Below are 24234 nucleotides of genomic sequence, written 5' to 3'. Positions count from 1 at the left end.
TTATATAAATGGCACCTAACTGTCGTTTATAGAATAGTTCTAAATGCTTTTTCAGCACTTATTTTTTAGGTGTCATTTATAGAATTACTCCCCCCCCCCCTTTTTTTTACAAAGCCATGCTAGTGGCTACCTATGCGGTAATGCCGACCCAGCCCATTGAAAGTGAATGGGCTGTGTTGGCATTGCCAGGTGGCTTTGTAAAAGGGGGGAGGGCTTAGTCCTTAATAACTATGCTATACATACATAATATTATAAAGATGGACATGTTGAGAACTATGTCTTTGTCTCTGCATCATTAATGGTGCTCTGTTTTAAGTTGTAGTGAGGTGTCCCTTCTCTTTCTTTCTTGTGTTCATGAAGATTTTTCAACCAGAATCATTGTAATAAATTACTTCGAAACTTCTCCAACAACCTGGAATTTTATTCCAACCATATACATGCATAGTAACAACATCCGTCGAGAAATTATTTCTATCAGAAGTAGAACATTATCTTCATGATCACCAGTTGCAGTATTGCTACACTTATATCGGCTGTCAGTATATAGTGTATATGAATTTTGATTCATACTTGCAGCATCAAGTTTGAGGTTTGCATTAGATTGTGCCATTCAAAAGACCAAGAGATTGATGTGATCTTGATTCTTAACAATACTGCTTCCAGTAATTTTTGTTTGTTCTTTACAAAGTATTGCATTTAACAGCGAAGATTTAAAAACTGAGACAAAGATGCATCAGCAAAAGAAAATGTAAGTGCTATACAAGAAAAAAAAAAGAGTTGCCATCATCAATGAACAACATACATTTTCAGATAGGGAAAGTGGATGAGAACAAACATCTGCATGTAAATGCGAAGCCTAATGACTGGGAGCTGCTAAAATATAAAGTGCAAATCGAGCCTGTTTTTTTTTTTTTTAATGGAACTTTTAAGGCAAGATTACAGCATGTATAGTGGAAATATTTTTGTTGGTTTGCAAGTTATATTTTAGCATATAATTTATCTGCAACAGCATATAAGAAAAAATTAGGATACACAGGTGCTTTTGAAGCTATTACTAAAACGCTCTTCTGTATTGTGTTGTGACTATTTTCTTAAAAATCTACTATACAGTGCAAACAATATATGCTACACAATAACTATACAATAACAATACAAATGACTTTAATATAAAGTGTTTAAATAAAAAATAACATAACCACAGCTATGAATACTGCTGGTAAAATAAATAAATATTTGTTTTAAATGGCACCAGTAATACACTTTTACTAATGGACTGGGTTATGAAATTACATCTTAAGTCCTCAACACAGCAAAACTGATTTACAGTATCTTCTGATTGTCCAGATGTGATTCAAGCAGATCCTCTTGGACTGTATGAAATATACTAAACACTAGTACCAAAAGTGATTAATCTGTTCATTTAACATGTTCAGCTGCATGTGATGAGCAATAAAACTTCTTGTGAGTTATAAAGTTTGAAAGATTGTTGAACTGGATGTCACACAGGCGACAGTATTTACCACTGGTGGGAGCCTGGGTAGAGCCGTTTACCCCTTTTGCTATACTAGAAAACTGTTCCTCGGCTGGAGGAGTTGCGGGAGAGACATTTTCATTGGCAGCTACAAGGTTCTCAGAAACCCAAGATGGTGACTTGTGGCCATCTTCCTGCTGAGAATTCTGGGAAACATGTTCTTGCTGTGGGTTGACTGCAGGCCTTTCTTCTTGTTTGAGTCCCCCATTAACTATCACCATCCCTCTATTTTTGGGCAATAATGGGAGGGACTCTTTCTTCTGCCCAGAACATCCGTTTGAAGATGACTGACTTTTTGGGGACTCACTTTCCGAATTTGTACTTTGATTCATATTTGTATTGTTGCTGATAGTAAGAGAATTAGAAATATAATCACTTGACTTGATTCCATAATAGGGAGAAAGCTGATCTGCTCCTTTAGCTTTCTTTATTGCTCCTGGGTAAAGGCATTCTTGAAGAAACACATTTTTGTTTTCTTCTTTTGCAGCAATAATTTGGGCTGCTTCACTAAAGACTTTTAGTCCTTGAAGCGTTGCTAAGTGGGAAGAAAACAAGTTTCCATTGGATGAAGACTGCTTTGCATTTCCGTTTTTTTCACATTTTATTATACTTCTTTCATAAAGGGATTCTGGGCTGCTTCGTTCACTTTCTGGATTTTGAAACACTTTATTATCAAGATGCGCTATTTCACTATGCTGAGGAGCAGTAACAGGGCAAAAGTTTTGCTTGTGTGCAAGATAATTCTCTACTTTATTGAAGCTTATTTTGCATACTGTGCATTCGTGGTAGTCCAGAAGCCTTTTGGGAGAAGTAGATGTCCTTTCTGATTGTGACAAACATTTTTTGCTCAGATCTATTGGTGCATCCATTTCTAAACAGGAAATTGTGGAATGTGGAGTGTCACATTTTGAAACTGGAATAAATTTATTGATAGATAATGAGGTTTCCAAATGCTTTGGAACTACTCCTGTAAAAATATCGCACCTTGGATGGTAACAGTCTCCAAGACCATCTGTTGACTCTTGAGAAGATGTACACGGATTTCCAAGGTTAGCCACTTGCAGAAACTGCTGTTGAAGCAACTGGGGTCTTTGCTCCTGCTCTGGGAGGCATATCTCATACATCTTTCTTCGTTTTCGAGTACGCAGTGTTCTCTGCATAGCAGGCACTTTGTTAGAAGCAGATCTTTTTTGTGGGGGGTCATGGCGTGTAGCACAGTAATACTGCTTGTGAACCATAAACGTTTCATGCCTGCTGAAAGTAATATTGCAAGCATCACAGGTGGTCTTGTTAGGATCACTGTTATCACTCTCTGCTACAGGAGTGATGGGGTTCTTCACTTCACTAGCCTTCCCATTCATTTTCTCATCAGTTGTGGTTCCAGTGGATAGTTTCTTCACCTGCACCACAAATTCCTTTTCATGACTCTTATTTGATCCAATCAAATCTAACACAGTGGTAGAGTTAATACAGGATGGTGGAAGAAGTTGATTTTCTGAATCAGACGCATGAGCAGAAGTAAGAATGTTTAGAGAATTCTGAACATTGCCAGGGCTAACCGCTTCTGGTATTTTTTCGGAAACACTGGTAAACTCTGGCGACTTTGCTATTTGCTGCCATCGACTGCTACAGTAATGTTTTTTGTGCACTAAATAATTGTCCAAATTGTTGAATGTAATATTGCACTCAAAACACGTTGCCCCTTTTGGCATAAGCGGACTGTAAAGAACAGGCGGATAGCTGTTGCTTCCATGCCTCAGTCTCCGATGCACCAGTTCCGACATCTTAGCCAAAATCTCTGAAGCCTGAGGAACCACTGTGATGTCCTGGGGAAAAGCAAACTGAGAAAGAAAAGGTCCCACAGAGAAAGAAGGTCCAATATTAGGTTGAACTGGGGAAGAAGCAAGTCTCGGACTAGATGGTTCTGACTTTATTTTACTGTATGAAAACCCTTGCTTATTTGCTGTTGACTGTGCATCTGGTCTCTGGTTTGGAAGGAAGAGTTGTGGTTTCTTTTCACACTTGTCTAGTTCAGTGTCAGAGCAAGCATCCTTACTCTGCATCGTCTTTTGACTTTGTTGGACTTCATTTCGATTCAGCAGTTCTGTTTGTTGCAGGTTTTCTTCAATACCACAAGGGGAATGTTCCATATCACTTTCTCTCAGTGTCTTGCTGCTAGCGATATGGAGTTCCTGGTGCTGCAGCAGCTCTCTCTGACTCTGGAAGCCAAAATGGCAGTGGTTGCATCGAAAGGCAGCTTGAGTAATATGTGAGAAAAGATGCTGATGAAAGTTAACTACTGAGTCTGCAATGTAGTCACAAACTGTACATTTCAGACTAGCCCCAGCTGGAAAAAAATCTTCAATCTTTAATCCTATAATTAAAAGAAAGCAAAACATTTTAGTGTAGTTTCTTATACTCTACAATATTGCAAAATATGAATTCAAATGACTTTCAAATGCAGAATATTAACAAATATTAAAGAATCACTTATTGTGTTTCTTGAATATGAAATATTTTTCACTTTGTTTCTGTTGCAAAATATTGAGGGATAGTAGTTAGCATGTGTTAAGGGACTAAAGCAGAATTTTTGCCATTTAATGAAAACTAAATGGCAAAATCACGTGTTATTTGTCCTTAAAAAACAATTTTTGTGTAATGTGAGCCACATAATAAAGAGATTCAAAGCATGCAATGCTTAAAATGCACACCATTATTATGAAAATTGAATAATGTAATCTATGTTTAACTTCAGAAGCTGTGTTATTCCTGGAAAAGTAATGTTCCTAGGGCCATGAGCCTGTGGTCTATAATCCTGCTTTCTCCAATCCCCCCACAGAAAACCCTTCATCCAATCAGAATCCCTCTTGATCAGCCCTTTCCGGATCAGCAGCCCCACAATTAGCACCCTGCTGATCAAAATCCTCCTACATCAGTAACACCCTGTCCAGCCCCTTCCTCCAAATATGGCTCCCAACCCCTGAAATAGAACCCCCCCCCCATCCCCATCCTTAGTACCTACCGGGGGTCTGTCTATTTATTAAGGAACAGAAACAATCCCCAGTCACTCCCTGCTCTATAGGTTGCCAGCTTCAAAATGATACCAGTTGACCCCTAGTTGTAGTCTTATGGTACTACCAAATAAGGGCACACACGTTGGGAAGGTAGGAGAGGGTCTGGAATCTCTTCAAAGGGAATAGAAGGAGGGCCAGGATTCAGATCATGGAGTGGGAGTTATTTTTATTTATTTTTTTAATTTTATTATTATTATTATTTTGCTATGTGTTATTATTACTGCCTTCTGGTATCATGAATTCACATGTCTGTAATTCTGTAAAGGGGCACTTAGCACCAAGAAAATGTCTATTTAGACCAATTCTGTAAAGAAAAATAGGCACCTATATTTTATATGTTAGGCACAAACACTTACACCAGTCATAGGATTGGTGTAAATGCTAGCACCTAGATTGTGAACAGGTCAGCCTGCTTCCTCTCTTTTATAGTAGTGAAACATAGAGGAATCCCAGAATGGGCTTAGAACCCTGGATGAACGACAAAGCCTGGGCAGGAATTCCTGAGAAGAGGGGACTGTGGGAGCTGAATTAAAACCTGAGCCCATGATGAAAAAGCAAGTTAGAAGCAGATTAGTTCCCCCTTGGCAGACCTGAAATTGTGTCTCATAGTGAAGGGCAACAGAGAAACTACAGAAAGACTGCCTAGCAGGAAATGAGCAGCCAGATCCCAGTTAAAGTTGTGTGCAAGTGTGAACTGCTGTGATAGTTGGGGGAGGGCAGCTGTAGGAGCCTAAAGGAACTGGCAGGTTTAGTTCTGGTGGGAGAAAGGCTCCAGGAATTCTGGGGAGTGTAGTTCCCCTTAATAGGCAGCTCTGATACATGTCTCAGGACGAGGGGTTCTCAACCCAGTCCGTGGGACACACTTAACCAGTCAGGTTTTCAGGACACCCAAAATGAGTATACATGAAATAGATCTGCCTAGAATAGAGGTAGTGTATGCAAATTTATCTCATGCAAATTCATTGTGGGTATCCTGAAAACCTGACTGGTAGGTGTGTCCTGAGGACTAAGTTAAGAACCCCTGTCCAGGACCAAGGCAAAGGAGTGAGGTCAAAACCCTATACAAGCCCACCCTGGGAATATAACAGGCAATTTGAGAGTGCAGAAGGATGAGCGAGAAAAGCCCTCACAGGAGGAAGTTGATAGATGGGGGCAAGATCACCTATGGCTAAGGACCCTAAAAGGAAAACCTCAGAAGGGTGAGACAAGTAGGCTGAGAAACCTAGAATGGACCTTGAAGATAAGAGCCTTCTGAGAGAATGCTAGGGAGAGAGGGTGTCTCCCAGAAGAGGAAGCTGTGTCAGACAAGGTTGATCCAGTCTGATTTCTTCATTGCATTCCCTAAGACAGTGGTTCCCACACCTGGTCCTGGGGGCACCCCAACCAGTCAGGTTTTCAGGATATTCACAATGAATATTCATGAGAGAGATTTCCATGCAGTGGAGGCAGTGCATTCAAATCTCTCTCATGAATATTCATTGTGAATATCCTGAAAACCTGACTGGCTGGGGTGACTCCAGACATGTTTGGAAACCACTGCCCTAAGACAATGCAAGACTATAAGTCCCTGCATGCAATGGAGTAAATCCAGGACTGGATCAACCCTGTTGGGTAAATCTGGATCCAATTGGCAACCTTAGTTATAATCTGCATAAGCTGTATAAGAATTCATTTTTAAAGATCTTTTTTTAAGAAATAATTATGTTAGCAGGGGCTTTGCAGTTGTTGACAATGTCCTGAAATGTTGGTGAACCTAGCTGGATTGTATGATTTCATGTATAAGCATTGCACTATCACAACTATGACCTTTTTAATGTATACTACTTGTTCAGGAGTTTCTTTTTTAAATTCAAATAGTTTTTATTGTTTTTAGAAACATAACAAAGAAATGAAAGTACAGTGGAATACTGATTCAGGAATCAAATAGCCTTGTATATCATATACATAAGTCTGGCAATAAGGCTGCAAAATAAAAGCAAACATTGTCATTTTTAAAGAAACCAACAATGAGAATATCAAGAAAAGATGAACCAGTGACATAAAGATATAAATCCCAGACCGTTTCCAGTAGACCAGGGAGGGAAGTGTTATCTCAATCTATTAAGTTCCCAGTGCTCATGTTGTTTATGTATAGCACATAGGGAAAGAGTGTGAATAATAAACAGTAAGGATTAAACCATCCAAACAAATTAAGTCAAGAAGGTGGAGAAGTCCAAAAAAGGGGTGACCAAAAGTGAGTATATCTCCAAGGCTGATGCTTTTGCTGCCAACTAGCCTTTCCACACCAGTAACTCGCCAAACTTTATCTAGCCAAAAGTGTTGGAAGGGAAAGATAGGGCTTGTTTAAGAAGCTTCTTATAGATTTTGGGAGACATTTTACTAATTCTTTACATGTTTTTGAATAGGAGTGATCATTTATCACCATATAATTGGACTTCAACTGTTTTATTGAGGATTAGATGATAAATATTTGTCTTTTATATTTTAAATTTGTTGACGTCTGTTAGAAAAAGCGTTTCTTGACCTTTTGATTGTTGACCTATATATTTCTTTTTATTTGTCTAAATTGATTTGTTTTAACTTAAAAAACCTATATATAATGTGTGTGTTTTCTCGATAAACATTGATTAGTGACAATTTGGACAGCTCTTCTTTCCTTTAACCACCTTCACCCTTTTGTCAGTAAGCTAAAAGCACATGCTCAAGAGCAGCAGAAGAGAGGTCCTTAGCCAAGCAGCTGGTGTAGTGTTTGAACCCTGAATAGCAGAAAGGGATCAGTGCCATGACATACAGCTATTGAAGGTAACAATGAAGGCAGAAATGAATGCATGGCTGAGCGGATGGTATCATTGAGAGAGTTTTGGCTTCCTGGACCATGGGTTGATTTTCCAGGGCTTCTGAGCAGAGATAGTGCCTATCTATCAAAGAAGGAAAGAAGTGTATTCAGCAACAGACTGGCTAACCTACTGAAGAGGGCTTTTAACCAGAATTGTTGAGACTGGGTGATCAAAGCCCCCAAGGAAGTACAAACCCTCAGGTAAATAAAGCATTAAATACCTCTACACAAATGGGGGAAAAGGGGCAACATTTGGAAAGCAGTGTATACTAATGTCCATAGTATGGAAAATAAGGTCTTGATCTAGATGCTATGATGGAAGAGGCTGATTTGGATTTAATGGCAGTCATGGAGAACCATGACTGAGATATAGCTATACTGGGTTAAAATTTGTTCAGGAAAGAAGGTAGGGAGGAGAAATTGCATTATATGTTAAAGATAATATTAAAGCCACATAATTAGAGGACCTACAAGTGGAGTGGAGAAATAACCCAATGGTTAGTGCACCTAACTGGGATCCTGACAAACTGAGTTTGATTTCCACTGCAGCTCCTTCTGGCATTGGGCAAAGTCACGTAGTCCTCCATTGCCCTTAGGGCATCAAACCTTTCTGTAAATAAAGTAAATAAATATAAGAGGAAAAGAACACTTTGGTTCTCAAAAGTAGTAGCTGAAAAGGTAGCCTTCAAAAATTACAAGAGATCGCAGAAAGAGGAAGACAGGTAGCAACATCTGGAAAAACTATGAGAAGCATGCTAAAGTAGTCAGGAAAGCAAACATGAAAATGGAAAAGAAATAACCAATATAGTAAAATGGGGGCATAGGACATTTTTTTTAGATATGCTAATGACAGGAGAAAAACCAAAAGTAACATTGTGGGACTCAGTGGTGAAGGAGAGGAATATGTAGAAGCTGATAAAGATAAGGCGGAAATCCTTAACAAATATTTCTGTTCTGTGTTTACAGCTGAAGGGCAAGGAGCAGGACCACAAAAGACAAACACAAATAGGAATGGAGGGGTGGTAGACCCTTAACAATTTTCAGAAGGCTGTTTAAGAGGAGCTAACTAAACTGAAGGTGAACAGAGCAATGGGGCTGGATGGTATACATCTAAGGGTACCGAAGAAAGAAAGTTCTGGTGGCTCTACTGGTTGAACTTTTCAATGCTTTTCTTGCATTGGGTGTGGTTCCAGAGGGCTGGAGAAGAGTGGATGTGGTCCATCTCCCCAAAAACAGAAGTAAGGAAGAAGTTGGGAACTACAGGCCAGTAAGTTTGACTTTTGTGGTAAGTAAATTCGGGAAGCTTTTAGTACAGATTTTAACTGATTTTCATATTAGGTTATATGACTGCCTTGTTTTGTATAGATGGTACATGGGCAGTATCTTTCTCATTGGCTTTCCTTCATAATGTTGGTGTTCCTTTAGGGTAATAGGGGGCTCATTTTCGAAAGAGAAAAGTATCCAAAAAGTATTATAAAGCAGCATCTGGATGAATTTCTTCTCAGAACATCTAAATCAGTATTTTAGAATACTAGCTTTCTTGCCACCTAAATCTAAGCTGTCTTAATGTGTGGTTACCATAGAGGAACAGGCTATTGCATATACTGTATGTGTTAAAGTGTTTTGTGGTATTTCCTCTGTTTTTGCGTTCTAAACTGAGCACTATTTTTTTTAGACTTTTTTTCTCAAGGGGACATGGGTAGAGAATGGGTATAGAAATATTAACCAGTTAGCACGATACTGCATTATCTTTTTGCAGGTACTGTGCGCTAATGGGTATATTAGTACATAAACTGGGGGGGGGGGGGGGGGGGGGGGGGAGGAAAAAGCCCTAAAACAGTGCCATGTAAAATATGGGCTTAGTGAGCTGGCAAGTCACACATTACAATGCATTAAGCCCAGATTCTAGCACACTTTAGTAAAAGAACCCTTAATTCTTAGTACACATCATGAGAATACATCAGATATTTGCTACTAACAAGGTGGTCTAATATAACTTCACCAAAGTAGCCTTCACAATAGTACGTTTTTGTGTGGTGTCCAGTATTCGTACATGTTTCTTTAAATTTTGGATTAATCAGCTGCTGTGATGAAATATGGAATTTACAAAAAAAAATAGCTTTGCAGTCCCATTTTAAAAATACAAGTATAATTTAAGGAGGTCCTAAGGGTCCTTTAGTAAAACTATGCTCTAATGGAATTAGTGTGCACTAAATGCTAAGAAACCCAGTTTATACATATGGAGGGGCATAATCGAATGGCGCCGGCCAAATAGCTGGCCAGCCATCTTTGGGGCCGGCGCTGTAAGTGGGCGGAGCCAATCGTATTTTCGAAAAAGATGGCCAACAATCTTTCTTCGCTAATGTCAGAGTTTGCCTGGTTTGAGATGGCCGGCATCAGTTTTCGGCCACAATGGAAAATAATGCCGGCGATCTCAAACCCGGCCAAATCCAAGGCATTTGGTAGAGGGAGGAGCCAGCATTTGTAGTGCACTGGTCCCCCTGACATGCCAGGACATCAACCGGCACCCTAGGGGGCACTTCTAAAAATTAAAAAAAAAAAATAGCTCACAGCTGCATAGCTCCCTTACCTTGGGTGCTGAGCCCCCCCCCCCCAAATCCCCCCTAAAACCCACTCCCCACAACTCTACACCATTACCATAGCCCTAAAGGGTGAAGGGGGGCACCTACATGTGGGTACAGTGGATTTTGGGTGGGTTCTGGAGGGTTCCCATTTACCACCACAAGTATAAAAGGTAGGGGGGGATGGGCCTGGGTCCACCTGTCTGAAGTGCACTGCACCCACTAAAAACTGCTTCAGGGACCTGCATACTGCTATCAGGGAACTGGGTATGACATTTGAGACTGGCAAAAAAGTTTTTTTTTGGGGGTGAGAGGGGGTTGGTGACCACTTGGGGGAGTAAGGGGAGGTCATCCCCAATGCCCTCTGTGGTCATTTGGTCAGTTGGGTCTCCTTTTTGAAGCTTGGTCGTGAAAAAAAAGGGACCAAGTAAAGCCGACGAAATGCTCGTCAAGCCTGCCTTTTTATCCCATTATCAGGCGAAGCCGGCCATCTCATGAGCACACCCCCATCGTGCCCCCGTCCCGCTTTCACTACCCTACCGTCACGCCCCTTGATGTTTCGCCGGCTCTGCGACGGAAAGCAGTTGAACCTGGCCAAAATCGGCTTTCGATTATACCGATTTGGCCGGGTTCGGCAGATCGCCGGCCATCTCCCGATTTGTGTCGAAAGATGGCCGGCGATCACTTTCGAAAATGAGCTGGATGGGTTTCTTAATATTTAGTGTGCTAAAGCTTTAGTAAAAAAAGGCCCCTATATTTCTTGGGGAAGTTCTAAAGAGTTTGAATAGCTCCTATCAACACCAAAATCTCCGATGAGCTAGTTGGTATAAAGGACATTCTCTACCCATGTGCTGGTTACCATACGACCGGTTTTACCTGGACATGTTCTCTTTCTGAGGACATGACTGGGCATCTGGGTGGGTTTATCAGCCTGCTCATTTGTCTGGATATGCGGACGAACGGGCAGGCTGGTGGGCGGATAGGCAGGCGGACCTCAGGGTGTCCTATCCTCCCCTCCCCTCCTTTACCTTAGTGTAGTGCACTGATGGTCTAGTGACCTCTTCGGGGAAGGAAAGAGCACTCTCTTTCCTGCCCGGCGCGGTTGCAGACTTTCTTGCTCCCAGCACAGTTTCAAAATGGCTTCTGAGAGTTCAAGCGGTGGCCTCGAGAGATGCCTAACCCCTTAAATAAAACTGGCTGCCACAATCATGTTTACCCAATGTAGTGCTAGAGATCAGACAGCACCATTTTACAAGATGGTCCTGATGGAGCAGGAATCAGTGGGGATCATTCCTACTTGCAATAGTTTTGGAACTAAGCAGTGACCTTTGGCGGTGGAGGGAGGGTTTAGGGGACTTTGAAAGATATATTTTTAGTTAAGGTTGTAGAAGGTTTCAAGATGGAGACACTTCCAAAACAGGGAGAACATTTTTATATCTGTCAGGGTCAAGGGCTGCAACCAGATTGGGTGGGGGAGGGCTTACTAGACGATTATAAATGGCACCCCTTTTGTCACCGACCCCTGGATTTCTGCAACCAGTCGGGGAAGTCTTTGAAATGGCTTCATTAAAAAATAGGCTTACTATATGCAAAAGGAGGGAATGTTATGAGATATTTGTCATGCACACTTATGGACAGAAAGCATAAAGTTCACAGCTGTGACAAAGTGAGTCAAATTTCTAGCAAACCCTTCTTACAAATACTAGTGAATACAGAGTTCCTTTGAATCCACAATAAACACTTTGCAAAAAAATGAGCATTTACTGTATGTTAGTACTTCAGAATCCTAATTTTTTTTACCTAAAGCAAAGAAAATGAGCTAAATTTAACTAATTTTCTTTACTTGACTTCATTTATCCTCATACCATACACCAGTAAGTCAACCGGAAGACCTATAAGCACACCTCAACCCTTCTGCTGGAGACAAATAGTCTGATCAAGAGACTCTTCCTCATCCTGTATGTGAGTCACTGGCAGGTGAGGAATCATGGGCCTCGCTCTCTCCCTCATCATGATATGAGCAGGAGGGTATGAAGACCTTTCCACTCTCTTGTTCCTCCTTTTATTTGAGAAATACAAAATATACAAAACAAAAAAGTATGTACAAGAATACTTATATAAGTACATAAGTATGCCATACTGGGACAGACCAAAGGTCCATCACGCCCAGCATCCTGTTTCCAACAGCGGCCAATCCAGGTCACAAGTACCTGGAGAGATTCCAAAAAGTACAATACATTTTATGCTGCTTATCCTAGAAATAAGCAGTGGATTTTCCCCAAGTCCATTTTAATAATGATCTATGGACTTTTCCTTTAGGAAGCCGTCCAAACCTTTTTTAAACCCCGCTAAGCTAACTGCCTTTACCCCATTCTCTGGCAATGAATTCCAGAGTTTAATTACACTAATTTAAAACTAAAACTTCTGGTCATCTGGCTGTAGATTGTTCTATCAGGTCATTTAGTAGGGGTATATGTATGACTATTGGAACTGTCGAGTTTAATGTTCCACCCTTCTCTTGTATGTGGTCACAAACTGCTCAAGAATGAGGATGCTTGTGTTATATGAGTCAGATGAACATGCCTTTCCTTATCATTATACCCTTTCACACTAAGCTGCACTATATAGTGTGCCAGCACTGATGGGCTGATATTCAAAGCGATATAAGGGGGCAGAGAGGCTCGTACACTTAAATCGTTCAGGGCTACCCAGTGGTGTGCTAGATGCAGGCTCACCAGAGCCATTTGTTAAAGAATTTTGGGAGCCGATTGTTAAAGTAGCTACTGGTGTCGTTGTCTCCTGAGGCTTAGGCATCCTTCTCTCCTCCCCCCTCTCCTCTCTATGCTCGCTCTCTTTGTCCTCCCCCCTACACCTTGTTCTGCCAGTGCTGCGATTAATTATTTTAAGCTATGCTGGCACACGTTGGCAGGAACAGGCTGCTTCAGCCAATCCTGGGGGTCTTCCTTCAGCCTGGGTAGAGCCAGTACTAAACTGATTAGCAGCAATACTAGACTGCTAACCGGTTAAGTAAGCAGCTAAGACAGGACAGCAACAAGGGCAGTCCCAACTTTAGCCACTGAACTAACCAGGCAACTGGTCTGAATGTTGACCTGGTTAACTTTTGAGTAGTGGCATCAGGGTTTTCTGCTGCCCCTCCCTCCCTCTCCCCTGTTCCAGATCCCCCCTCTTCTCCTATCACAAAGATAGGAAACCCATGACTAGGTCCCCCCAAGCCTACCTTGGATATCTCTGGTGGTCTATGGATGTCCTACAGGCAAAAGCAATGCCTAGTCTCTCTTGTGGCTCCATCTTCAAAATGGCCACCGTGGCTTCTAGTGGTAGCTTTGCTGTACTTGAAAAAGTCTCATCGGGGCTAGCTGACTTTGGGAGTAGGAAGGAGGAAAGGACTCAGATCTGGTGAGGACACCTTATTCTCATTAAGCAGGTACCGGCTGATATTCAGCCGGGGCCTTCATAAGTGTCTTATGCAGATCCCAGCTGAACATGCCAGCATGACCCCATATGGTCAATACCAGGGCCCAGATATGGCCTAGCAATGAATATTTGGGCCTAATTATGCCCATGGCAGTTAGCTTTTTAAATATGGTGACCACTGCCAGCTAAATACTGACCAGTATTTAAATATTAATAGCATTCTCATCAGCCTTTCACTGAGCTTTGGAGGTTAGTGAGAAAAAACCTATCCCGCCAAGGAATCAGACAGAAAGATTACAGAGCTGCCATCATGTGGACAGTTTGTAAACCATCCCTAAAACTCTGAAAACAAACCTTTTCGAAACTGAAGAAAAATTTTAAAACCATTTTCCCTGGTTTTTCAGCAGTGGTAAAAAGGAATGTAAATATCCTTAGGCAGATTGCCTTTAATAAGTTGCCCTTATATGGAAGGCTGAACCTTAATAGTAGTATGAGGACTACCACTTGGGGATCAGTGGCCATTTTTCTTCAAGAGCCCAACGGGGCTGGAGCAAAGAGGGACTGTTCTTTCCATGTCCCACTAGCCCACCGGGGATAGCTCCCAGGTAAGTCCAGGAGTTCTCAGGAGATTCAAATGGGGTGGGAGCAAGGGTAAGCTCAATGTTAGAGGAGGATCTTTCAAAAGGGAGTGGGGCTTCATATAAACTTGAATTTTGGGTGGGAGGGGGTTTCAGGGGATTGCATTGGATAGGAGGAGTCTTAATGGGAGGATCAGATATGAGGGAGACTAGTGTTGTAAGGTTGGATCTTTGGCGGAAATTGGACTTTGGGGGGGTGGGAACATATCTTTAAGAGGTGGATCTACAAATGATTGAATTGGGGGGATTGGTTCGGAGGGATCGGGTAGGAGAAGTGGATCAGGTGTGATTGGTTGGGGAGATTGTATCAAAACAGAGGTTCAGCTGTACCAGAGGCCTCATTACTTTTAATGGGCGCCACACTACTGGAGTGCTGATAGCGAGGCTGTGGCCTACTACCTCTGCTTAAGGTGGTGATAAGTGCAGCAGCACTGTTGGCAGCTGTGACCCACAAGCTGGTTGTCACAGCAGGTCACCCTGTCCACTCTGGCCCAGTCACACCCAAATACCTCCCATTATCACTTTAAGCAGCTAGTGTAGGTTTTTTTTTCACTGTTCAGACAGGATAGTGTAAAATAGGCGTTAGTATGTGCCCTCACTAATATCTACCCATGCTAGCTACTTAATGCAGCTTAAAGGGTCCCCTAAAAGCCTTTTTGTACTAAAATGTTCTAAATCCCAACATCAGTATAAAGTAAAAACCTCTATGTAAGTTTTGAGGGTGTCCCCAACATTTGTCATTATACATCAATGCAGAAGAATGTCATACGTCATATTAACTGACTTGCAGATAATGCAACATACTTAGCTACACTTATACAAATACTGTTAACAGTACCAATGGCCAGTAACTACCTTTGTGTTAAATATAGACACAATCTCCATCTGCTCTCTACCCATTTCCTGTCCCCTTCCAGCTTAACTGCTCATAGTGGCAGTTAATAAGCATAACAGTTAGTAACAAGTAGCAACACTAACTGCCACATTCTCAGCTATAAAGAGGCCCTTAAAGGTCCTTAAGGACCTTAAAAGTGTAACATCACTTGGAATTTGTGTTTACTCTTTATAACTGAGGTGAAAGTGAGAAGACTTCCAGAGAGATCCTCATTGGTGAGAATTTGCTGGGAAATTGTTTTTAAAACTGGGGAAAGAAAGACTTACGATTAAATGGGTAACCTTTGGGACTTTATTTTAAGTTACTCTTCTCTCTTAGCAAAGGCATTTAAGAAATAGTTTTTCTTAGCATATATGGAGGGGTATAATCAAAAGGGGCGCCCAAGTTTTCCTGAGGATGTCCTTGCAGGATGTCCCGGCAAAGGGGCAGGGAAACCTGTATTATCAAAACAAGATGGGCGTCCATCTTTCGTTTCGATAATACGGTCGTGGACGCCCAAATTGCTAAATTTAGGTCATCCCTAGAGATGGTTGTCCTTAGACTTGGACGTTTCTGATTTTCAGTGATAATGGAAACTAAGGATGCCCATCTCAGAAATGACCAAATGCAAGCCCTTTGGTCGTGGGAGGAGCCAGCATTCGTAGTGCACTGGTCCCCCTGATATGCCAGGACACCAACTGGGCACCCTAGGGGGCACTGCAGTGGACTTCATAAAAAGCTCCCAGGTACATAGCTTCCTTACCTTGTGTGCTGAGCCCCCCAAAAACCTACTCCCCACAACTGTACACCAGTACCATAGCCCTTATGGGTGAAGGGGAGCACCTAGATGTGGGTACAGTGGGTTTTATGGTGGGGTTTGAAGGGCTCACATTACCACCGCAATTGTAACAGGTGGGGGGGATGGGCCTGGGTCCGCCTGCCTGAAGTGCACTGCACCAACTAAACTGCTCCAGGGACTTGCATACTGCTGTCGTGGAGCTGGGTATGATATTTGAGGCTGGCATAGAGACTGGAAAAAAATGTTTAAAAAAACTTTTTTTGAGGCTGGGAGGGGATAGTGCCACTGGGGGGAGTAAGGGAGGTCATCCCCGATTCTCTCCAGTGGTCATCTAGTCAGTTCGGGCACCTTTTTGTGCCTTGGTCGTAAAAAAAAACAGGACCAGGTAAAGTCGTCCAAGTGCTCGTCAGGGACACCCTTTTTTTTTTCCATTATGGGTCAAGGACGTCCATGTGTTAAGAACGCCCAAGTCCCACCTTCGCTACGCCTCTGACACGCCCCCGGGAACTTTGGTCGTCCCCACGACGGAAAGCAGTTGGGGATGACCAAAATTAGCTTTCCATTATACCGATTTGGGCGACCCTGTGAGAAGGACGCCCATCTTGCGATTTGTGTCAAAAGATGGGCGTCCTTCTCTTTTTAAAATAAGCCTGAAAGTCTCTGTTACAGTTCCAAAGGCTAGCATTTAAGGGGGCTATCTGACAGTTACTATAGTATCAGTTTAAACATAGCTAATAGGCCAGGACGCCTCAGTTTAGAATTTAATTCCAACCCACCCCAACTCCTGCCCACCGCTTGCTTAATTTCTGATTTAATGGCCCTTGAACCAATTAGAAGGCTACCCAATATAATTAGGGTATCTCTATCAGCCAGTAATTAGCTCTTATGTTTCTCATATCAATAAGGCTAAAAACAGCAGAAGTCATATTGCTAACTTGGATTCTGGATACTGGCATTCTTTTCTTGCCATAATTATAATAATAAAGATTTCAATAGTGTATTGTGCTTATTATACATTAACAAAGTCATGTGGTTATATAGGCTATGTGGAATATAGAAATAAGCTGCAGCAGATATATTTTCACTGCTCTAATATTATACATTTGTGACTAGTTTCAATGCTTCCTTCGGTGAGTGCATGTTACACTTCTCAACAGCTAGTTAAACATAGATAAAGTTAATTCATGTTGATCTTTTTCTGGAATATGTCTACATTTTAACTTAAAGGCCCAATAGAGGTTTTTGATTTTGTTGAGGTGAAGAAACTGGTGACAGGAGAAATGATAGACTTACCACTATGAGAGGTTAGGTGCATTTCTAGAGCTCTTGCATTGGAAAAGCTTTTAGTGCATTGTGGGAAGGGACAGATGCTGGATATTTGATGGATATTGTCTTCGTTTTCTTCTGACAACTGAGCAGTTTCTCTTTGCCTTCCACTGCAATAATACATGAGATGTGCCTGCAAATTCCTTTCACTTCGATACCATATGCCACAGGATTTGCAAGGGAATATATCCTCTACGAACCACAAAAATGGAAAAAGGAAGTGCACATGAGCCACAATCCACTGAATTCCTTTGGACTACGAAAATACACAGTAATGGATCAGTAGAGGCTTTAACAACAGATATGCAGAAGGGGTTCATTCACTGAGCAATTTTGATATAGTTACAACATTGCACTCAAGATATTGTGAGACTAGATCTACCGCTTTTTCTGTGGCTGGGGTGAAGCTGTGGAATGCTTTAAAGGCCAATTGAGATTATGCTCGAAATTTGGCAGTTTAAGCGAGTATTAAAGACTTTTCTGTTTGTGGAAGCCTTTACGTACAGATGACTGTTACTGTGGCGCAGTTCTGAAGCAAATCATAGACATGAGACATCAATGGTAGTATATTCCTTTCCATGTGCTTTATTGATTTTATTGTTGGTCCTGTATGTATTTTGCTTTGTATGTTTAAAGCAGTTAATAAATGTGTAAAATAAATAAAATAAATAAATTGCAAAAGAAACATTTATAAATATTAATCTAGGTAATGAATAGTAGAAATAAAACAAAAATAAAATAAAATATATTTTTTATTGGACTTAACCTAATGCATTTTTAATTAGATTTCGAAGGCAATACCTTCTTCTTAAGATCAGAAATGAACAAATGAGAAATATCAAACGTAAAAGTATATTAATAACAGTCTCACAAGGAAAGGTGGTGGCGGTGGGAGAGAAACAGTGCGGTTTTGATTGGATGATTGAAGCGCCATAGAGGCATCATGGATCATGGGAGAAAGCTAGGTTCCACTGAGTCATGGACTTTAAAAACTAAAGCAATAGTTTATAAGTTAAAATGGTGGGAAATAGGAAGCCAGCCTCCTAGAGGAGTGATATGGTCATATTTCTTGGCTTTATTGATTGCCTTAATAGTCATATTTTGATCAAGTTGCAGTCGGTGTACGTCTTTCACTCTGAGTCCCTTAGACAATGAATTGCACATTAACGCCTAGTGCAGCTTAAGTTGGATGCCAATGCTATTCATAGGGCAGGCTCAGGTCTGCTCATTTTAAACATGGTCAAACTTGGCAAAAATAGTGCCAACTAGGGGCAGACTGATCATTCAGGTAATCGGACAGTGCCTGTGGGCCCAGAGGCTCTAGGGAGCCCAGATGCTCTGCCTAGTTGCCCGCCACTGCTGCCGCTGCCACACATTACAGCCCTCCATGGTCTTACCTTGAAGAGCCCTGGTGGTCTAAAGGCCTCTGCGGGGACAGGAAAGAATTCACTCTTTCCTGCCCGCTGACGCTACTCTGCCTGGTGCGCTGCCGTGTTAAAAAATATCTGCAGAGACTACCATGGTAAGTCTCAGTTCTGCCCCCCAAAGAAGTCACTAGACCACCAGGGAGGACCGGGGAGAGCCACTTTGGCTCAGGGGTCTGTAGTGTGTGAGAAGGGGCAGCAACTGTGGCGGTAGGGGGGAAGCAGTTTGTGGGAAGGGGGCGGTGATGCAGTGGTGGGACAGTGGGCAGTGGCTGGGGTGGCCTCAATGACCTTTAGTGCCTGGGGCCCTGGCCACTGTCAGTTTTCGCCCCCTGGTGCCAACTTCATATGGAAAACCTTTTACGTTAAATACTTATGGACATTATTAATGCATACAAGTGAGTGTTCTTCTCATGCTCTAATGGATAGCTCTAGGGCCCATTGATTAACAATCTCAGAAAAGGTACAAATAATTTCTGATTTCTTAGTTACACAAAACAAATGAGTAGATTGGATTGTCATAAAGTTTCTTTCCTGCCAAAATCATTTTTGGGGTTGAAGGTCAGAATGAGAAATATCAATGTTCAAAGGTCATGTCTAGGTTAATAAGATCCAAGCAACTTAAGGGGTCGTTTTACTAAGCTGTGATAAACATCATGTGTGCTTACTGCAAGTTAAATACATTACAGTGGGGTACACTGAGGCGTCCCGCAGTAGTTTTTGTGTTGGGCATTTTACAGTTGCACTAAAAATGGCCTCAGCACCGCGGGAAAGCCCCGGAAAATCAATACCGCAGGCCACTTTTTAGCACAACTTCGTAAAAGGGCTCCTTAATATGGTATATGAAACAGGATTTTTTTTGGGACACATGTGTTTAAATCTGAAAACCAGTTCAATAGCATTCATTTGCTTAATCTTTAATAATAGTCTAATGGGGTGGGGGGGGGGATCATCAAGGTGCAGATAAAAGTTTGCCTTTTCCCGTACCTTCATTTCCCGTGGGATTCAGCAACCTGCAGGATCTTGGTACTGCAGGTTGCTGAATCCTGCCTTAAGAAGAATAAACACTTTTTGTCCACTACCTTGCAAGCAGCATATTCCAGTGGCCCAGGATCATCGGGCCGCATACTCCCAGTTACAGCGTCTCCCCCCATAAGCCTCCCAATGTGAAGCCCCCCACTCAAGGCCCCCACCCAACGTGAAGCCCCACACCTCTCTCCCACCTGATAGGTTTGTGGTCCAGGATGGGGGTATTCCGGGGTACAGAGGGGCATCACGTTACTATCGCTAGGGGTGTTATTCCATATAAGGAAATATTCCCTTATATGAAAGTGCCCCCCTAGCAGTAGGTAGCCAATACCTACTGCTAGGGCTGCCATTTGAAGGCAGCACTGGTCAGGGCAAGAGTGACTGGGCATCACTCCTGTCTGAAGACCCCCGGACCCCGTATTACCCCCACCTGGACCACCAACTTATCATGTGGGGGAGGGGAGAGGGATTGAGAGGCTTCACATTGAGGGAGCTTTCGTTGGGTGCTTCACATCGGACGGGGGGGGGGGCTTCTAATGGGGGGGATCTTCAGCTAGTGGCCCAGGAACATTGGGCCGTGGCTTTGCCGGGTTATTGTACGTGGTTCTGATCCGTAATTGAAATGCAGTGTACACTGCAAATTGCGTTTGGGCATTTGCATAGTAATGAGATACAAAACATACATTTTCATATTTTGCGTCTCGTATTCAGTAACCCACGGCACTTAAACAACACTGTGGTATTTTTAGAAAACTGGCCTTAGAGCTAAATGAGTGTTACAGGCCAAATAACGTGCGTTATGGTCCTAACTCCTCTTGATTAATCCCCGCCCCCTCAGGTGGTATTTAGTTTGGGAACTGACAGTTCTACGATATTTCTTTTTAATGCTCTTGATGGGAGTGTTTACCTTAAAATTAACAGAATTTTGAAATAATTGTTTAAGGCATTGTAAATTTGGAATAAAAAAATAAACACCAGAAGTCCAAGTGCCTAAATGTACCCTTAATATTGGGATGGTAATCTTAGTACGTCATTAATATTTTTTTTTCATGTGTAGTAGGCACATCACTTGTGAGAACAATCAGTGCAATACCCATGAAGCGTAATCCTATAATTGGGCACATATACCTGTAAATGTACAGAGTAACAGTGGGTAAGAGTACATTTATGCAGCAAGTGTCAGTAAACTGACTACAGGGGCGGACTGACCATTTGGGCAACCAAGGCATGCCGCTGGTAATCTAGTGGCCTCAGTGTAGGGGGGGGGGCGGGGGAATATGTTCTTTCCTGCCCAGCCCTCTGGGCTGCTGCTATTCACCCCTGCCCGGCACCACCGTATTTTCCAAATGGTGGCCGAGATTCCATGCGGAAGTCTCACGAGACTGTCGGCCGCCATTTTGAAAACATGGTGGCGACAGCAGGCGGAGGAATAGTGGCAGTGCAGTGGGAGAAAACAACATGCCACCAGACTATCAGGACCCCTCAGGTAGGACTGAGGCAGTGGGGGTGTCAGCTATGGTGGCCAGGGGCGGCAGGGGTGGATGTCGGGCAGCAGCCAGATGGGAGATCCAGACCATCCTCAGTGCTCAGGGCCCAGGACCACCCTCAGTCTGCCCCTGACTAAGTGCTATTCTATAAGGCAGTGATACCAAACCTGACCTATGGGAATCCCAGCCCCGTGGGTTTTCAGGATATCCACAAGAATACACATTAGATAGATTTGCATAGCTAGGAGGTAATATATGCGAATCAATCTCATGTATTTATTAAAAAGTGATCCTGCTCTATCTTACCATTCTAGGCAAATATTCACTGTGGAAATCCTAAAAACTGATAGGCTTGGGTTTGCGAATCACTACTGTGAGGGCATGTGTAAGTGTAATAGCACATCAATGCTAGAGGCATTCATCTGGGTGAAGCATAAGATGGGCATAGGCAGTGGTATTACTTATGCATGCAACTTAAAGAATCTAATAAGTTATCAAAACCCTCGCCACATTTAGGTACCTACAGTTACTCCAGGTCTATGGCTGGTGAAAAGGCAGGTGATAAAATATTGGGCAAGCGATACTGCTCTGCTATTATTCTATAATGGAATCTGAGGCCAAATGCCATCATAGAATAGGCTCTAGGCATCAGGGCACTTAAAAGGAGGTCCCCACTTATACAATTATACCAACAATGAAATATTCAGCTGGTGGCAGTCAGCGTTGTTTTGGCCGCCACTGGCATTATTCCTGGATAGTCAAAGCTAGGCCATGCCTGGGCACCGGCACTGAAATCTGGGCTTATGCAGCCAGCTATCCCTTATCCCGTTACATGCAATATTCAGCACTTAATCGTCTACGTGAAACCAGACAAAGATAGGACTGTGTTTTATGCAGTTTGATTTGGCTGGTTAACTCAGGGGTCCTTTTGCTAAGCTGCAGTAAAAAATGGATAATGGCCATGTGTTAATGTTGAAAAGCAACAAGGGACATGGTCCACGAGATCCAATATGGAAAACAGAAGAGAAGCAGACTATATGAAGAATAACAGCCGTTAGTGAGTCACTACATGGAAACCCAAGTTAGAGATACAGTTTTATCTGTTTGGTGAAGCTTGGACTTTTACACTAGCTGCTACTCATCCGTCACTGAAGCAGCCAGTTTGGTGAAACATGGCTATGTCGGGTGTTAAAAGTAGTGAATAAAGATTGTTTTCTTCATATGGTCTGCTTCTCGTCTGCTTTCCATGTGCTAATATTGCCATCACTCAAAACACACACACAGCGTAATGTGCAACGAAAATATTAAAACAGTTCTTTATTAAATTAATGAAGGGCCCGATGCAGGCCATGTTTTGGCTATTGGCCTACAAGAGTCCAAAATATCTGTAGAAATCAATGCAAAACAGTTTTGTCAACGCAGTTCTGTTGCCGGGATCACGAGCAACACTTTATATGGGACCCTCTGACGCTGCAAGTTTCACAGAGGCCCCTTTGTTTTGATTTTGCATAAAGATTTCAAACTGCATTGATTTCTACAGATATTTTGGACTCCTGATGCAGGCTATGAGGCCAAAACATAGTCCGTGTCAGGTCCTTCATTGCTTCAATAAAGAACTGTTTTAATATTTTGATTGCACACTATGTTTTGTCTGCCCTCCACTGTTTTGGTTTCTCTGGATTGTTCTGTGGAATTTTGGACTTTTTTTTTGTTGTTGTTATTAGCTTGCAGCCATTTTTTAAAATGACCATATGAGTACTTACCCTCACCCATTTTGTAGGCAGTAAGGACTCAGTGGTATCCTGCTCTAACCAGGTTAGGGGTAAATTCTGTAAATGGTGCCTGAAAAATAGGTGCCTAGAAACCCCGCTTAAGCGGTATTCTATAAGCCGTGCCTAATGTTTGGCATGGTTTATAGAATACACACTTAAGTGGAAAGTCGCTTGTAATTTTAGGCATGGCTATTTGCACCAATGAAAATGTGGTGCAAATGACCAGGTCTAAATTTACACGCAGAGCACCATTATTCTTAATTATGTGTGTAACTTGAAGCCATGCTCCAGTTCCACCCTGAAATGCCCATGACCCTCCCATTCCCATGCCCCCTCTTTACGCACATGGGTCCCAATTACAAATAATTAGTACTAATAATTGCTTGTTAAAAAAAAATTATTGGCATTAATTGGTTTGTTATTCAATTACATTATGCACACAAATTGGGAATATGTCGAAAATTGGTGTGCACAATTTTTGGCGACCTTTACAGAATCAGGGGTTAGTGTGCACTAATATAGATATGCTGTCTAGCGCAGGAATGCCCACTATCCACTATCTGACCCACCCCCTTAAAAAATGAAAAATATTTTTAGCGCACAGCTAGCACACACATTTGGCAGTTACCGCAGGAAGACTGAGTTTGTCCTGTGATAGGTCATTTTAAACTCCTTTAGGTGCACGTTAGCGCCTAGAGCATCTTAGTACAAGGGATCGTAGGTGGTTACATATGGAATATCGATATCTAACCAAATAAGTGCCAACTCTGCCCCCAGACCGCCCACAAAATTGCTGGTTAAGTGCCATTGAATATCAGTGTATAGACCCACAGAAGCAATTTAACTGGGTAAGAGCCTCTCCTGCCTAGTTCAATTGTTTTGAATATTGATGCCAATGCTTCTATGGATGGCTAATAGTTTTCAATCAATACAGAGATGATTTATCAAGATTTATCTCTTTTTTTTTTTTTTTTTTTGAATCTCTGATGTAATACTATGACAATTTGTAGCTCCTATGGATATTTCTCTTTTATGTATTCTTTTCCAATTTACTTTAGCACAGTATTGCAGTGAGAGTCCTTAACCAGGATCTATGCACCAGGGCTCCCTCTGAAACACACTGAAATCAAGGATTCTAAATGCAACCATTAGCAGCTGCCATTGTGCAATTCTAAAAAGTGATGCATAAATGTAGGAGCCACAAAGAAGTGTGTGTACCCCCTAGATTCTGTATAGCACGCCTAGAGATCTGTGCCGAAATCCAAGTGTATTTTCTAACACATAACTTAATTGGCTTAACAAGCTAATCAGCATTTTTAACAGCACTTAACAAGCAATAAAGAGCACTAATTGGCAATGATTAGAATTTACGAGCACTCGTTAAGCGTATTCTGTAATGAACTGCACCTAAATTCTAATGCACGAGG

At 42.1% G+C, this 24234-nt stretch overlaps 1 protein-coding gene across 2 annotated transcripts in view; it reads right to left on the bottom strand.

The window, feature by feature from the left end:
- Positions 1–461: 461 nt before the first annotated feature.
- The window catches only part of ZFPM2 (zinc finger protein, FOG family member 2), an 823307-nt gene continuing 799534 nt past the window's right edge, over positions 462–24234 (bottom strand). For both annotated transcript variants that reach the window (XM_030217969.1, XM_030217977.1), the window contains 2 exons: positions 17063–17287; positions 462–3905 (listed from right to left, as the gene is read on the bottom strand). In XM_030217969.1, the coding sequence (XP_030073829.1) occupies positions 1417–3905; positions 17063–17287 (2714 nt within the window). In that variant the 3' untranslated portion in view covers positions 462–1416. The remainder of the gene's footprint in view (positions 3906–17062; positions 17288–24234) is intronic.

This window comes from Microcaecilia unicolor, chromosome 1 (assembly GCF_901765095.1).
Source record: "Microcaecilia unicolor chromosome 1, aMicUni1.1, whole genome shotgun sequence".
In the NCBI taxonomy this organism is placed as follows: domain Eukaryota; kingdom Metazoa; phylum Chordata; class Amphibia; order Gymnophiona; family Siphonopidae; genus Microcaecilia; species Microcaecilia unicolor.
The sequence above is the reverse complement of the archived record's forward strand: the minus strand, read 5'-3'. Positions and strand labels throughout refer to the sequence as shown.